This window comes from Uranotaenia lowii, chromosome 3, assembly GCF_029784155.1.
Source record: "Uranotaenia lowii strain MFRU-FL chromosome 3, ASM2978415v1, whole genome shotgun sequence".
NCBI lineage: Eukaryota > Metazoa > Arthropoda > Insecta > Diptera > Culicidae > Uranotaenia > Uranotaenia lowii.
The window spans coordinates 151034193-151052521 of NC_073693.1; the positions used below are offsets into that span (position 1 = coordinate 151034193).

General features: G+C 37.0%; 1 protein-coding gene across 1 annotated transcript in view; it reads right to left on the reverse strand.

Annotated features, from left to right (window-relative positions):
* Positions 1–8709: 8709 nt before the first annotated feature.
* The window catches only part of LOC129755953 (integrin alpha-PS3-like), a 58977-nt gene continuing 49357 nt past the window's right edge, over positions 8710–18329 (reverse strand). Inside the window, exons 6-7 of the mRNA XM_055752672.1 lie at positions 9377–10679; positions 8710–9299 (exon numbers count right to left, since the gene is read on the reverse strand). Of these exons, the coding sequence (XP_055608647.1) occupies positions 9255–9299; positions 9377–10679 (1348 nt within the window). The 3' untranslated portion in view covers positions 8710–9254. The remainder of the gene's footprint in view (positions 9300–9376; positions 10680–18329) is intronic.

Genomic DNA, 18329 nt, shown 5'->3' on the forward strand with positions numbered 1-18329 from the left:
TATTTTCCTCTCAATTTCGCAACCGTATCGCGTTTATCAATCGCGTCGTCGTCATGGTTTACGCCCTGTCATCAACTCTTCGGGAAGGACGGCGGTGATTGAGTGTGCAGCTGAATTGTGAGCCTCAACTGCCAACTGGAGCTCCTCCACATAAGATGACTGATTTGAAACCGCGATTCCGAGATTGTGTGCGAATTACGCAGTTTTTTGGGATTAGCTTCCTTCGTAAGCGCATTCATAAGAAATTACGCAGAACTGTCGGAACCGCTTTGGGACTTAGTAGGGTCCAGGACCTGGTCTTGGGGTCCAAAACAATCGGAAGTCTTCGAAAAAATTAAGACTAGCATTACCGAATGCACGCTTACGCTAGGATTCTTTTTCTGAACATAACAAAACCATCCTTTACACGGACGCTTCGCCAGTAGCCCTGGGAGCAGTTTTAGTGCAAGAAAGTGATTCAGGTTCCCCGAGGATAATTAGTTTTGCTTCAAAAGGACTTACCTCCACAAGGAAGTACGCTCAGAACCAAAAGGGGCTTTAGGAGCAGTTTGGGCTGTGGAGTATTTCTCCTTTTATTTACTCGGTCGACATTTCACGTTGAAAACGGATGCCGCCGCACAGTGGGGCAGAACATGCTTTATGTTGGACAAAACCTCGTAACTTATTTAAATCAGCTCATAGAGGTTTGATGTCTTCGGGTGAAATGTTCACGATAACAAAAGCTATCAAATCGTTTAGTTGATGATATTCTAGCTAAATATTTCAATTCATTTTTGAATGACACAAAATTGAAAATATACGTCGGTATAATTCACCTTATCTTGATTATAATAACTTCAAAACGAAAAAAAAACACATGTTTGAAAATTCTCTAAATAAAGATTAGAAAACGCTCAATCTATCGCACTATTCGCGAGAATAATTTATCCGGTGGTTCCAGCAATTTTTATCTTTAAGCTTTGTGTAAAAAACCGCGTTTCTTCATTCAACTTTACGTCTTAATGTATCCAAATCGCATAAAATTTCATATTTCTAGAGAATAAACGATGAAATGTTTTTTTCAAACTCAACAAAATCATAAGATGAAGAGATTTAACGATTTTCTGGAAATATTTAAAAATTCGGAATCAATTCGGATTTGAATAAAATATTGATATTGAATAAAAAACTTATCGCAATAACCATAAATGCTTTCGGCAACACTTTAAACAAATTAGCTTTGTCGTGAAGGTGTGTTTTATACGTATGTATAAATCTAAAATAAGAAGCGGTGTTGATTTCAGTGATGTTAGTTTAAAAGTTTTTTGTTTTTTGCATGTTTTGTATTTTTAATATCTTTAATCGGTAATAATATATGTGAATCGTTGAAGTTTTTTTTTTTCAATTTATCTGTTTTGAAAGAGTATCAAATAGTCTACTAGGCACCATGTTTTAAAACGTTCATGAATTTTGACAAAACTTTGCCTGGTATTAGAGCAAACATCTTTACCTTTTTTGTTTCAAATTTCAAGATTTTTCAATGAAAATTGTCAAAGATACAGCAAATTAAGTAAAGCAATTCTAAATCTCCCTTTTTATGGGAATAGCTGTATCTTTGTTTCCCGTAATTGTAAAGATTTCAAATTTTGTAGAGCGTTAGTTGATTAGTTGAACTAGATTGTGTGAAGTTTTCATAAAAAATATCAACCGGCAGAGAAATGGCAGCTTGTCAAAGTTAGAAGTGGATGCGCAGCTTCACGTGATTTCGTTCTTTTTTTAACGCAATTGTATTTGGCTAACTCTTCCGCTCACTGAACCCTTAAAAAGATTATCTTGATTTGTGCAAAAAGTGAAAGTTCAAAAAATAAGAAAAATACTTTAATATGGGTACTGATGAATAAAAAAGCTGTTCATTAACATGTTTGTTCTTCGAAATTATCGACGTTTTTCGGTGAGTTTTAATAATAGTAAAACAGATTTACCAGTTGTCCATACGTTTCGAGCTACTCTGGCATTCGCTCCTCTTCAGTGGACACTAAAATTATATTTTACTTTTTAACATTAAACTTTAAATCTTAATTTTTAATTTTAACTTACAAATGACTGGCCATCGTCTGAACTATTTTGATTTTGGACAGTTTGTTTTGTTTTGCGTTTACATTTGTTTGTCAGTGTCTGTGTCAATTTTGCGATTATGGGGTCGTAAGCGGTCTTGAAATTTAACGAGTCTCTCTGCCTATTAACGACATTATCGTCACCTCTCAATTTGATGTAAAATGTTTCGGCAGTTATTCTAGCATTGTATCCAGTAACTCTTTCCAATATTTTGGTATTTTCAAAATCAAAAATGTGCCCAGTTTCTAGACAGTGCTGTGCTAGACCTGTACTTATTTGTTTTGTGGATACATTTGTCTTATGTTGCTTCAAACGTTTTTCTAAAAACTGGCTCGTTTCTCCTACATATGATTTACTACATCCTCCACATGTTATTTCGTAAACAACATTTATGTTTTTGTTCTTTGGAATCTTGTCCTTGGTTTTTGTGAATATCATATTTTTGACCTTGTCTAATGGCTGAAAAGCGACGTTGATATCAAATTGTTTTAAGTATCTGGATAATTTTTCTCCCAAACCAGCACAGTACAGAATGGTTACAAAATTATTTATGCTCTTACTGGACATGCTTAAGCTATTGTATAATTTGTGTGTTCGTTCTTTAATTACATTTCTTACAAGATGTGAGGGGTAGTTATTAATTTTTAAAATGTTTTTAACTGTCTTGAGTGTTTTTTCCCTGTATCTTGTGTGAGTGAGCCTAATTGCTCTGTCTACCAATGCGATTATTGTATTTTTTTTATGCGAAAAAGGGCTAACGGAGTTAAAATCTAAATATCTACCTTTCTCATCTTTGGGGAACCATTCCGTTGATATCGTGTTCGTTTCTCGGCGTAAAATTGTATCCAATCATTTGATTTCACCATTCACCTCGTGTTCGATTGTAAACTGCAGCCTTTGATGAAACCCATTGAATGTACAAACGATTTCGTGTTGTTCATCACTCTTTGCAGCAACCAAGCAGTCGTCCACATACCGCTTGAAGAACACCGGTGAGATACCCTTCGTTTGAAGTTCAACGAGTGCTGCCTGTTCAATCCGTTCCAGAGCGATAGATGACACAACTGGACTCAATGGGGAGCCCATCGGAACACCAAACTTCTGCGAGTAAAATTTCCCACAATATTGGAAAAAAGTAGATTCCAACACTAGTTTTAACAAATTCAGGAAATCATCTTTTTGAATTTTTGTGTGCGGTTCTAAATCGTCCCAACGTAACGCAATTGATTCCGAAGCGAAATCAACTGGCACGTTCGTGAACAGTGAGACGACGTCCAGTGAGAAAAGAACCGTCTCTGGGGGAAGAACGACACTACGCATTTCGTCAGCAAAATCAAAACTGTTGTTGATGTGGTGCACGGTGTTTCCGGCGATCTTATTTAAAATCCCAGACAGATATTTCGCTATTTTGTATGTGGCAGTGCCAATAGTTGACACAATCAAGCGAAGTGGCCTTCCATCCTTATGTGTTTTGGGGAGACCATAATCAATTGCGTTACGTTGGGACGATTTAGAACCGCACACAAAAATTCAAAAAGATGATTTCCTGAATTTGTTAAAACTAGTGTTGGAATCTACTTTTTTCCAATATTGTGGGAAATTTTACTCGCAGAAGTTTGGTGTTCCGATGGGCTCCCCATTGAGTCCAGTTGTGTCATCTATCGCTCTGGAACGGATTGAACAGGCAGCACTCGTTGAACTTCAAACGAAGGGTATCTCACCGGTGTTCTTCAAGCGGTATGTGGACGACTGCTTGGTTGCTGCAAAGAGTGATGAACAACACGAAATCGTCCGTACATTCAATGGGTTTCATCAAAGGCTGCAGTTTACAATCGAACACGAGGTGAATGGTGAAATCAAATGATTGGATACAATTTTACGCCGAGAAACGAACACGATATTAACGGAATGGTTCCCCGATCAGGAGAGCATATCAAAATAATAACTCAAACGTATCTCACCAAGATATTTACATCTGATTCAGTTATAATTAAGTACTCCAAATTTTCGATTTTAAGTTTCTCCAATCTGAATTATATCTTATTCTGATTGACAAACTTGAATGGGGTTGAGTTCATATTCAATGATCAAAATTTTTTTCGGATTGTCCTAAAATAAAATGATTATATCTTATTTTGATATACGTACAACTTTTTCTGAAACACGGACATCGAAGTCAACGGCTCAAGCCTTACATTAACGAGTTTCGCTCCAGAGATTCATAAAATTGAATCAAATTTTTGGGAAACCAAAAATGGGGCATGGTTTTATCAATTTATGTGGTTTATTGACCTTCCACTAGAAAATATTCTCGAAGCACTCATATCTTGATAAGTTATAATTTTGATATAATTTGTTCCGTCCAATATCAAACTATGCTATCTGAACGAGATATAATCTTGATAGGAGCATATCAAAAACTGATATAATTTAGCTATGATCGTATAGATTTTTTGATATAATTTGAGATATTTTAACATCCTACGAGTACTGAATTATAACTCATTTAGATAGAAAAAAATTAGTATCAAAATATCTCATTTTGATATCATTTTGTTTTTCCCTCCTGATCGGGTCCCCAAAGATGAGAAAGGTAGATATTTAGATTTTAACTCCGTTAGCCCTTTTTCGCATAAAAAAATACAATAATCGCATTGGTAGACAGAGCAATTAGGCTCACTCACACAAGATACAGGGAAAAAACACTCAAGACAGTTAAAAACATTTTAAAAATTAATAACTACCCCTCACATCTTGTAAGAAATGTAATTAAAGAACGAACACACAAATTATACAATAGCTTAAGCGTGTCCAGTAAGAGCATAAATAATTTTGTAACCATTCCGTACTGTGCTGGTTTGGGAGAAAAATTGTCCAGATACTTAAAACAATTTGAAATCAACGTCGCTTTTCAGCCATTAGACAAGGTCAAAAATATGATATTCACAAAAACCAAGGACAAGATTCCAAAGAACAAAAACATAAATGTTGTTTACGAAATAACATGTGGAGGATGTAGTAAATCATATGTAGGAGAAACGAGCCAGTTTTTAGAAAAACGTTTGAAGCAACATAAGACAAATGTATCCACAAAACAAATAAGTACAGGTCTAGCACAGCACTGTCTAGAAACTGGGCACATTTTTGATTTTGAAAATACCAAAATATTGGAAAGAGTTACTGGATACAATGCTAGAATAACTGCCGAAACATTTTACATCAAATTGAAAGGTGACGATAATGTCGTTAATAGGCAGAGAGACTCGTTAAATTTCAAGACCGCTTACGACCCCATAATCGCAAAATTGACACAGACACTGACAAACAAATGTAAACGCAAAACAAAACAAACTGTCCAAAATCAAAATAGTTCAGACGATGGCCAGTCATTTGTAAGTTAAAATTAAAAATTAAGATTTAAAGTTTAATGTTAAAAAGTAAAATATAATTTTAGTGTCCACTGAAGAGGAGCGAATGCCAGAGTAGCTCGAAACGTATGGACAACTGGTAAATCTGTTTTACTATTATTAAAACTCACCGAAAAACGTCGATAATTTCGAAGAACAAACAATCGCGGTGATAAATCCTTAACTCAATTAACATGTTTGCAATTTTATATTATTGTATATTGCCTTGGAATAGTTTAGAAAAAAAAATTGAAATGTTCACATTAGCTCCACAATAATATCCTATATTTACGCATAAAATGAATTCAGTTATGTAGGGAAATTGATTTTTTGGGTAAATAAAGTAAAAAATTAATGGTATTATTGAAGCTTATCGTTTTTTAAAGAACCCACACTAAAAAGTAGGCTTTCATTCCAAGAACGAGTTACTGAGAAAACATGTCTTACAAAAAGTTTAATAACTTCTTCATTAGCAAGTATTAGCAACTACTTTTTGTTTTAAGATAAAGTTGAAACTAAGTTCTTTATTTGTATATGTAACTCGACGCGGAATTCTGCTGAAAAACTATACTTCAAGATGTTTGAAATTGGTAAAAATCTGTGATTTTTTATGTCAAACTATTTTTGCTATAACTAGGAGAATATATTTTGTAAATTTAATATGTTCTTAGTGCATAAAAAAAAGATAAAAATTTCCAAAAAATTGATGTATTTGGTTAACGTTTATCTTGAACAGATGAATTTCTACAGAGTGATAAAGGTCTCTCTTATTATTTTCTCATTTTTCAAAAAAAATTACCCTAACTTCCCCTACTAAGTACAGTACCGTTCATAATTGTATAGAAATTGGCAGCAAGCGCACTGTCACTTCGACTTTGGACTTCCATAACTTTTTACTCAGATAATATTTTTAGATCGAATTTTTTCCGTTAGATAGATCAACTATCACACTGTTATAACATCAAATTTGAGCTTTCTGGAGTTTGTGTGGCCTGAGATACAGTAATTCTACGAAAATCGGACTTTTTGGACTTTCTCATTCAAACTGCAATATCTCTGGGTCTACGCAACATTTTTTATTCAAATTTTGCAGAGTGAATGTTGAAGTATAAAGCTAGCATGTCTGAAGTTTTTGAAAAATTCTATCGATGATATCAAAAGTTACGTGAGTTGCAATATTCCAAGCATGAACCTTGAAATGCGATTTCTATAAAATTTTGGACGAATGTTTCCATAGGAAAATCATATTCTCTGTTTAACAACCAGTAAATCTATTTTAACCGAAAAATCTCAACAATCTCGCGAGATTCTGATTTAAGAACACAAATGGACCATTTATTTGATTTTTTCTTTTCTTTATTGCTTTTGCCAGACATTTTTTGTCTGATTGGTAGGGGAAACGGTATTGTTCTCATGAACCGTCCAAAATTCTATAGAAATTGCATTTCATGGTTTATGTCTGGAATATTTCACCTCGCGTAACTTTTGATCTCAACGATGCTAGCTTTATATTTCAACAATCACTGTGCAAAATTTCAATAAAAAATGTAGCGTAGTTTCAGAGATATTGCAGTTTGAATGAGAAAAGTTCAAAAAGTCTGAATTACTGTTTCTTAGGCCACACAAACTCCAGAAAGCTCAAATTTTGTGATATAATAGTGTGATAGTTTATCTATCTAAAGCAAAAATTTAATCTAAAAATATTATCAGAGTAAAAAGTTATGGAAGTTCAAAGGCGAAGTGACAGTGCGCTTGCTTCCAATTTCTACACAATTATGAACGGTCCTGTAAGTTGCTCAAAAAAATCGAATTTTCCAAAATCTTTGATAGATTTGAGATGGGCCATTTATCTCGTTTCCAAAAATATAAATATGAGAATTTTTATCCAAGAAATTAAAAATAAGGTTTTATCACAACTTTCATAGGTTCTGCCCCACAGTGCGGCGGGGTAGCTTTCATCTTGAATCGACATCGGGAGAACTCGAAAAGAGCACTAACCAGGGCCGACTTTTGGGCTCTACGTTTGAGCCCATACAGTTACTATATAGAATTTGTGCAGGGCAACAAAAACATCGCCGATTCAGCCTCTCGCTTATATCAAGGGCAAGATGAACCATTCGATGATGACCATAGCCCTTGGGAGATCGCCAACATAGAAGCGAACGCTATTGAGTTTTTGACAGAAAAAGAAATCGCTAGAGAAACTGAAAAAGATGAAATACTTATGAAAGTAATCGAGGCGCTAGAGAGCAATTCTTGGTCGAAAGAACTGAGACGTTTCAAATCGGTAGCAGAAAATTCAGAATTCGGAAAGGGCTTCCTTAAAAAAGATGGACTTGCGGTGGTCCCAAAGTCGCTGCAAGCGAAAACATTAGAAGTATCTGAAAAGCTGAAAAGCATTTTGAGGGAGCGAGTATGGTGGCCGGGGATGACTACCGACGCAGAACGCTGGGTCAAATCTTGCCAAGCGTGTTGCATAAACGGTAGTTTGGAACCATTTCTAATTGATATTGATAAAACAGTTTTATTTTTTTCTTATAGGATTACCAGAAAGAATTACCCCGATGACCAGATTCTCAATCCCGAAAGCCGTTTGGGAAACCATCGCGATCGACTTTAACGGTTCGTATGCAATCTTTGGGGGTATCTATATCTTGGTGATTGTAGACTACAGGTCCCGTAATGTAATAGCTAAACCAGTAAAATCGAAGAATTGTGATTCTGAACGAGGGGTACGACACTAACAATCATCTGCTACACACTCCACGTTCCCTCAGCAGCACATAGCACAAACTTATCTTGCAGTTAGGCACCGGGGCACAAAACAAAAGAAAACATTTCGAAGAGGAGAGAAAAAAAAATTAAGTCACCTAAAGTCCCCAGCGGGCGAGTCTCCCTTTTTTCATGCAATGCTTCCTAGCATTGCAGAAATCTGTCAACGGTCGCCATTTTGTGGGACTGAATTCCCACTCACGCGAAGACTCGTCCAATGTGGACTTACCTTCTCGACGGTCGCACAGCAAAAGAAGCAGATGCATTTGCTTGAAGCTACAGAGGTTTCCTGCAGTTGTCGTTCAACGGACGAAACGGACCAACGTTGGAAAACTGGCAGATTATCTGTAGACGATACTTCTATTTGGAAAAGGGGTGTTTTCATAATATTGCTATTCATAGAAAGTATCTTTTTATTTAGTTTACAATTTTATTTAGATATACATATTTTATAAATACATATTTTGATTTGGTTGTCATAATATTTAATGTAACTTTTATTTAAGAATGGACTTGAGTGCTGACTTTTTTTTAATTTGTGTCGCAACGTAACATTTTTTGTTCTAATTTCAGCTTTGCTTTTAAATGAAATCAATGTTAATCATGATTTAATTGATTTGTTCAAAATAAATAATAAAGAATAATTCTTTTGACTTCACTAGTAAATGCCACTTAATGACTAAAATTAAATATAACAGTCGATAAAATAAAATAAGGAAACCATAACCGTGGTTTAACTTTTTTGGCACTTTGCTTTTCTGCTGGTTCTTTGGAACCGGTGCAATTGATTTCATTTCATTTGCTTTACGTAATTGGAAGAAAAACTTCTTAGTCTCACGTATTTTTAGTTCTACAAGAATAAAATAAGTGATGCATCTGCAAATAACCTGATCATTTTTCAAAATAAAAATTGCATTTTACGAATACATTAAGCGTTCTCACTATAAATCCGAAAACTTCTCGCTATTCGAAATCACAAGTTCAATTGTCATCATCGGTATCGACAATTTGATTCATCCGGACACTCTGAAAAAAAAAAAAAAAATAAACTCATTAGTTTGTTTCACAGTTCAAGGAAAGCGGTTTAGGAAAAAAAAAACTACCTCTCGATGGAACTTTTCGATTTCTTCCTTCTTGTGACGTTTGAAAAATCCGGCCCTATACAGACCATAGGAAATAAGCACAAGTAACAGCAAACCGCCGATGGTCGAAACTACGTATACCCAAATCGGAGTGCTAGGGATCGCGTACTTGTACACAATTGTGAACGGATCGTTTCCGATCAAATTGAACCGATCCTCTTCGCCGTCGGTGGTTCGAATATGAGATGAAATCTTCAACGCAAAAATGTCCTCCCGTTCCAGGAAACTTTCGGCCACTTGATCCAAATCTAGTTCAAACTGCATGTTGATCATCAATGGAACATTTCCCGGCTTGAAGTTGGAGATCTGAACGCTGACATCGGCACACTCAATCATAACCAGTGGGTCTGAATTGCAGCTAAAGAACACCGTTCGGTTTACTGGGAGATCGGAGATCAAGGCTTGATTTACGGTTGTGATGCTTCGCGTGGAGCGTGAATGCTGAAGTAATTGTCCAGTGTAGTGGTTGAAGTCAGAAACCTCCACCTCTTCTGTGGATCTACGTCGTCGTCTTTGGTCATCCATTATAGGTGGATCCGTCATGTGTTCTCCTGTAGGCCATCCGAACTCCCAACCTGCTTTGAACATGTTGTCGATTTCAGTTCTTTCGGTTGAGTATTCTTTTGCGTTTGGGAGCAGAATAACTTCGCCCTGTGTCCATGTGAACTGTAAGGTTTTGTATTGATAGTACCCGCTTATGAGAATGTCATTATAATTGATTATCTTCAAAACATCTACAGAACTTGGCTTGTGATAGACCAGAGGAACCTTCAGCACCAAAGTTAAATCCTTCAGGCTACTTGGTCCATTGTTCATAACCTGTATTTGATAGGTGATATTGATTTTCCCGCTCTGGGATTCGAGGTCAATCTCCGCAACCGAAGTCTTACTGATGACCTCAATATCACTGAACTCTTTAAGCTCCACAGCCGTTTCTAGGGCATTGTCTTCCCCGTTTGTCTCTTCACTGGTACTGAAAACTTCGGCGCTTATGGAAAATTCTCTTCCATCAACCCTGGAAGTGTCTAGTACCACGGTCATCGAGGCAGTGGTTTCAGTCTTCATCGGTTGCCCGTTGTTCAGCTCGCACAGCAGGTTCGATCCATCGTTAAGGTTGGTAAGTTTGCACTGGGATGGAAGTTTGGCAACCGAAAGCATCGACGGTATTGTAACGTTCAGCTGCGGAAGGAACGCATTTTCACCGGAATTGTGCACTGTGTACTTCAGGGAAGCGGTCCGTGAGCTTCCTATCACGTATGGGGATCTGAAAATGAGAAAATCAAATGTTTTACTTTGGGGTATTTGGTTTTGGGATCTTCTCCAATAATTTAAAATCAAATATCGTGAAAATGTGCGTTTATGTTCGATGAATAATACAGTTCCATTTAGTTGTCGATTATTGTGTTATGGCACCAGGTAACTGTAGAGAATAAGAGATCATAGCATAAAAATGAGTAAAAAAACGAACATTCTGATTATTATCATTGTGTTGACAAATGAACATAAAAAAAATTAGTAAGAACATACGTTGTCTGTGAACATACAACAAAGAACGCATAACGAAACCCGAAACTATCCGACAAATCTGATTCGGTTATATTATAATAGGATTAGTGAATCCACGCATATCTGATTCAGGCTGTATTGGTTTGCGTGTATTTCGAAAAGGCCTATTTCAAAGAAAACCGAAGAACGACGAACAAGCGTCAGTTGATTGAAGATAGTTGTATCGAGCGGACGTACTTAGTGATATTCGGAAGTAGGTTGCGAAACATATAAAACGACGCCGAAACAAAAATAAATCCGCCGGACTCGACAGTAACCATATAGGCATTTGTGATAAATTCCACGTTGTCCGGGAGTCGATGACGAAATAAAAAGTTGAAGGGGTTGTATATAAGACACAACCACAAGGTTTTCGTAGAATTACGACGTATTTATTTTCCTTATTTTCTCATTTCGCAAAAATTTATTGTTTTATGAGCACAACACTTTCAGTGACTCAGAGATTCAATATTTATACAATTTGGTTCCGCAGTTTATGTGATATAAAGTGCCGAATTTCGATGTTTTCGAAGAAAGATTTATTCGCGGATCTAAATATATTAATATGAACTCAGAGGATTTAGATTTAAGTGTATCATTAGTTATTCTAATTGTAGTGCCTCTATTTTTATCTTGTTATCGAAAGTGGCGTTTTTAGTCAGCCTCAACACTTCGACATGTAAAACAAATAAGCGGCAGCGAATACTTTTTGATTTTTATGCGTTGAAGATGCATGTGTTTAGTTCAAAAATTGCTGAGCAGCTTGCTGTATCTGCTCCAAATTTAATTTATATGCCAGAAATATCATCGCGTACGCAAAACGAAGGCATAGTGCAATGTTATTAACAAAAGAAGCGCGGAACATATGTGCGGAATATCGATGCACAAAGGCTTACTTCGATCTGTTGATTTTCATTCTGAGTCAATGGGCGATGGAATCGAACAGTTATTCTTTCTCTCCTTAAGAAAACCTATTTAGAACTGTCAAAAGTTGGGTGAAATTATAGCTGCATCCCACTTCCACTAATGCAAAACCATCACCCAAATTCGTCAGCGCTTCCGTCGCCTATTGAAAGGAGGTACAAAAACTTATCTAGGGAAGAATCCTATGCATCCCAGCAAACATTTTTGTAGATATATTTCTCAACAAACTTTGCTATACGTTTCATATACATTATAAAATCATCTTATATAACTCGAAAAAACAGCATTTACGTACTAAAGTGGAGGCAATATACATACATATTTTTAACTTCTGGCTTATGCGATAAGTGTTGTAAAAATTGGACGATATACAACACCTTTTACCGTACATCCTGACAGTATGCGAGAGAGTGCAAATTTTGCTCTCAATGCATGCAAACCGTTGCCAGCGACAATATTTGCTGCTTCTCTCATTGGACAGTTTAACCAAATGGACCTTCTGTTTTTTAGAAATCTGGTTGCACTGCTAATCGCAGAGAGAACAACAAGGTTGTTTTCTCACTTGAATCCCGTACGCGGGAGACAAATTTGCAAACATGGCGTAATTTTGTTATATCCGAGTCATTAGACTTTAACTAACCCTTTTTACGATCATTTGCTTGGTTTGGTAGGAATTACGATTCGCATTAACATTGTTAACGAGTTGAGCTGACATTTCTAATGCGATGTTATGTTTGCTGGGATGTGAATCTAGTAAAAAGTATGGAATATTTTATGTTGGGTTAATTAACGGCAAATAAATGGAAACCGGACAAGGTTAGAAAAAGTTAGGTTAAGCACAAAATTTTCAGACGAAAATATGCCATCACTCGCGTCCAGTTTTGCTTGGTGACAAGCAGGAAGTCCGTACCGAACACAAGTTCAGGTGTAAGTAATGAACCCTTGCGTGTCTACTTTTCATGCAATGCTTAGCAAGGAACCAGCAGTGATGTCTATTGGATTTACTGCTTGTCAATGCCAGAAGACATGCCCCATTAAACACTTAATAACCTTTTTGTGTAATAAGATACGAAGTTACGGTCTTCGACAAAGCTGTTTAGCGGAAAATTTCCTTTGGAGAATTAATAAATTGGCACACAAACCATTCGCAGACTCGGTTCCACAGAGGAATCAAAAATGATGTTTAAAACATAAACAATAAACATAAAAGTTCAAATTTACTCATGAAACGTTACTTAAAAATTCTTCAGAAAATGATGGATGAGACTTGAACCAAAATCGACTCAGTCTATTGTCCAATAATCAATTCGGCTCTCGAAAAGGGCGATGCATATTCGACGCCATTCGAACTGTCATCGAAACGGCTGATAGAGCCAGACTCAAGAAGAGAAGAGGGGATAGTTTTAGTGCGGTAGTAACACTGGACGTGCGCAACGCTTTCAATAGTGTCAGCTGGGCAGCGATTGCACCTTCGCTTATAAAAATGAGGATACCGAAATATCTCTGCAAATTAGTGGAAAGCTATTTCCAGAACCGTAAGCTTCAATATTTACATGACGAGCAAAGGATTTCAGGAAATGGATGTTACAGCTGGAGTAACGCTGTGGTCGATACTGGAATATTACGTATGATGAGGTGCTGACATTGAGCCTGCCAGAGGGAGTAAAGTTGGTTGATATCGCGGCCGACTAGCGACGGGTTACTCAACAGAAACCGTCCAGCTTAGAGCTTCAGAGGCTGTAGAAGTGGTAGAAAGCTGGATGCACTCCATGAATTTGCAGTTGGCTCACCTCAAAAGCGGGATGGTCCTGATATCAAACCTGATTTCACCGCAAACAGGCAGGATTACAATTGGATCATGCACTATTGAATCAAAGCGCGAGCTTAAATATTTGGGTGTGACGATTGACAACCGGCTCAGCTTAAAAAACCATGTTGAGTATGTGTGCAGGAAAGCGGCAACAGCAACGGCCGCACTTACGAGGATAATGGCGAACTCAGGGATCCGAAGTAGTCAACGGAGGATAATTTCGAGTGTGGTTTCGTGAATCTTTCGGTATGGAGGGGCGGTCTGGGAATCTGGTCTTAACATTCAGTGTAACCAGCAGAAGCTAAACAGTACAGTACCAAGGCGAATGAATTTGCGGTCATCAGCCCATCTCGGTTTTTTTTTGTCGAGAACTCCTTTTGCTATAAAACTAGAGGCAAGCAAAACGTGAGAACACGAGCCAAGGATATCTCGATTGGCAACTGGCAGCAGGTGTGGGACAGCTTAGAAAGAGGAAGGTGGATGGAGAGAATGCATGGCGAAGTGATGCAATTCCTGATTGGTCATCAATGCTTCATGAAATATTACTACAGGTTCGGACATGTGGTATTGCCGGTCTGCCTAACATGCGCTGACGCGGACGAGACACCCGAACACGTGGTAAGATTGTCCAAGATTTAAAGAAGAACGCCTGCGTACCAGACACGACAGCGGGCAAAATGTTGCAGAAGATGTGTGATGACATCAACACTTGGAATGCAGCCAGCGATGGACTCGCCTGGATAATGACTGCTCTGCAAAGGAGTTGGAGACTGACGCAAATTGCAATCGCCGTAGGATAACTTAACTTTACTGAGCTGAATAAGTCCGAAGCAATCAAATAAACTACGCTAGACTATCAGCTAGGCTTGTTGCCGTGTGGCACAATTGCCTGTTCATTGTTGTTTCGATAAAAGTGTCCAATGCCCCTTCAATGTCAAGGAAAGAAGCGAGTGCTATTTCTTTTGTCTCAATAGTCTAGTTTTTGCGTTAGGGTATGTGAGGCCGTAACCGTGGACATACATTTTTTGTAAGCGAACTGGAAGATATTGCTATTTAAAGTACTCGTCAAGTATCATCTCCATGGATTTTTCCCAATAGATCAGTAACCTCAAACCTGGCAGTTTTCACATCATCCTGTTTATCCAATATCGATGGCGGCAAGCAAATTGATGCCATATATACTGAAATTACTACCGCGTTTGATTCAGTGAAGCCGGAAATTTTGCTCAAGAAGCTACAACATTTAGGATTTTCTGAAAGACTGTGTGTATGGATCAGGAGCTACCTAACAAACCGTCGTTTAGGTGTCAGAATTGGCTCCGCAGAATCAATCGACTTCATTCCAACTTCAGGGATACCACAAGGCAGTAATTTGAGCCCATTACTGTTAACATGTTCTTGTTGGATGTGGAGTACTCCTGTATGCGGATGATCTGAAAATATTTCTGACCATAAACAGCCTTACTGATTGCCACGAATTACAACAATACCTCGATACAGTAGTGAACTGGTGTGCAGTCAACCTTCTAGTTTTGAGTGTTGCTAAGTGTTGTATCATAACTAACATTTGGACGCAGGAAACAAGCTTTCGTGCACGATTATAATATTCTGGGCGAAAAATTGCATCGTGTAGACCAAATTAAAAATCTTGGTATTATTCTAGACAGTCATATGACCTTCAAGCACCACTACTCGGCAACTATCGAGGAAGCTAACCGAATGCTGTTATCTTACGTTTGAGTAAAGAATTCACTAATCCTGTCTGCCTGCGAGCTCTATACTGTTGTTTGGTTCGATCAAAATTTGAATTTGCAAGCCTGCAAGCCTATTGAAGCTGTGTGGATTGCACGTTTCGAAGCAATTCAAAGAAGATTCGTACGATATGCTCTTCGGGAGTCACGACGACTTATTCACCTTGGGGAAAGGAGTTCATGCTTATGGGAACTACTCTAGAACTAGAGAGGATCTTGATGCATCCCCGAATAGTTGTGTAAATGTCGTCTCGCAAGTGTACTGCAACGTGTATGCATCCAGGAAAAGAGGATATATAAGTATATGTTTAAGGTTGTTCCTCAGTAATACCGTGGCAATCACAAGCACGAGTAGAGCAACCATTTTGAAGAATAGTTTAAGTGGGCAGATGTGTTTTAGTGCATAAACGGTATACGTGGTTATAACATGAAATGACTAGTTGTATTAATCAGAGGTATGAAGGTAAAATGTAAAATCGAAAATCAAAGATGAAACGCACATCTGATGAACTTTTCTGCACACTTGTTGAGTTCTGCCGCACATTTCGTGAATTTTGTTCACACTTGATGAATTCTGCCGCACAATTTGAATGATTTTTTTTTCCATTCAGAAGTTAGGTAAAAGTTGTAAATTAGATCCCTAAATGTTATGAATGAATTTTAGGATACTTTTAGCATCTGTTTGGGTTGGAAATGTGGTGAATTAGTTGATGCAAGTTTTGGAGTCAATTTGAATGATTTTGTTTCCATTCAGAAGTTAGGTAAAAGTTGTGATGAATTTTGCTGCACATCTGGTAAATTTCCACCCGTTCAAGCGCACAATTCCCTTTCCCATCAGAGACAAAAAAGGATGAAACAAAAACCATCAGCCAAACGGAAGACAGCCAATGCAGTGCGTTTTTTGGTAATTGGCGGTGGCAGAAGGATTATGATAATAAACTCTCGTTTGCTAACCGACTCAGATGGTCCACTGGGTAAGATACCGGACTGGTAAGCCGAGATAAGGTGTTGCAGTGAGTTCGATTATCAATCACAAACACAACTATAATTTGATTTTTTTCTCACTGATGTAAAAAAACGCTATAAAATCAAATAAATTTATTAATTGGCTGTGTTTAAAATCAAACAACACTTGCTAATGATCGGTTGCATATATCACTCGCTCACTGCCTGAACTATTCACTCCTGATACTAGACCAACATGATTCGCCGATTGCATCGCTCATTGCACTGTGGTCCAAAAGGGCTAAAAGTGGAACTTTTTTCGTAGCGCCTCTGTCTTTCATCTTTTCTCTTGAGTTTCTTCAGAACATTTGCTTCTTCAAACATGCTTCATAACTTCAAAGCATCAAAAGTTAGTCAAAGTCCACTTTAAAAAAATTGAAAATTCTTACTTGTTTATTTCAATAGATAGAGCTTTACTTTATACTACAAAGTTGTAGAATACGTGAAAATATGAAACTTTGTTGAACACATCAAAACTCTATCTCTTTTCAGAGCAGAGTTATAAAGGTTTTATTGTGAAAGTTATTTAAAAGTTAGTTTTTTAAACTTAACAATAGTTAGATGAGGAGTTCTAAACATTTATTGGGGCATTCAAATCACACGTTTTGCACAAAATTTCAATATTCTACGACGTTTCCTAGCCAACTTATTGCTACTTTAAGTTTTATTTTTATTCAACTTCACGAGCGTTTATTGCAAAAACGTGCAAGTTAATTTTCAAGACTAATAAACCACATTAAAGCTTGAACTAAGTGCAACAAATTGGTGTTGTTGTCATTTGTCTCCACGCGCTTATATTTGAACACAACAAGCATATATTTGATGTGTTTTACGTGTATCCATACAAAAATTAGTTTTCAACTGCCTTCTGGCTTCGTTTTGCGTAGCATCTGCGTAGCCTGGAAATCAATTTTTCCATTTTTTGTATGGAAACACGTAAAACACATCAAATATATGCTTGTTGTGTTCAAATATAAGGGCGTGGAGACAAATGACAACAACATCAATTTGTTGCACTTAGTTCAAGCTTTAATGTGGTTTATTAGTTTTGAAAATTCACTTGCACGTTTTTGCAATAAACGCTCGTGAAGTTGAGTAAAAATAAAACTAAAAGTTGCAATAAGTTGGCTAGGAAACGTCGTAGAATGTTGAAATCTTGTGCAAAACGTGTAATTTTAATGCCCCAACAAATGTTTACAACATCTTGTTCATGTAAATCCTCATCTTACTATTGTTAAGTTTAAAAAACTAACTTTTAAATAACTTTCAAAATAAAACCTTTATAACTCTGCTTTGAAAAGAGATAGAGTTTTGACATGTTCAACAAAGTTTCATATTTTCACGTATTCTACAACTTTGCTTTGTAGTATAAAGTAAAGCTCTATCTATTGAAATAAAAAAGTAAGAATTTTCAATTTTTTTATAGTGGATTTTGACTAACTTTTGATGCTTTCAAGTTATGAAACATGTTTGAAGAAGCAAATGTTCTGAAGACACTCAAGAGAAAAGATGAAAGACAGAGGCGCTACGAAAAACATTCCACTTTTAGCCCTTTTGGACCACAGTGCATTGGTGAGATTCCAATTTGCTGATGGTGCTGCACTGTTTTGACAGCAAACATCGTGCGAGGTGATCTGTATTTTAGCGATGGATAGAACGAACGATTATCGGATAGGTCCAGTAGCAATCGATAAAAAAATCCGATCGCTGTACGATCAGTTGCGAAAGCAATCAGGAACATTCATTAAAAATGAGTGATTTCCGGAACACTGGTTTGAACACAAACTCAGTACTAGTAACAAAGACAAACGCATTCGTGTTATGAGGGCAAAATAACCAAGAAATTTGATTCCATGGAAGCTGCTTGTTTGAGTGTAGA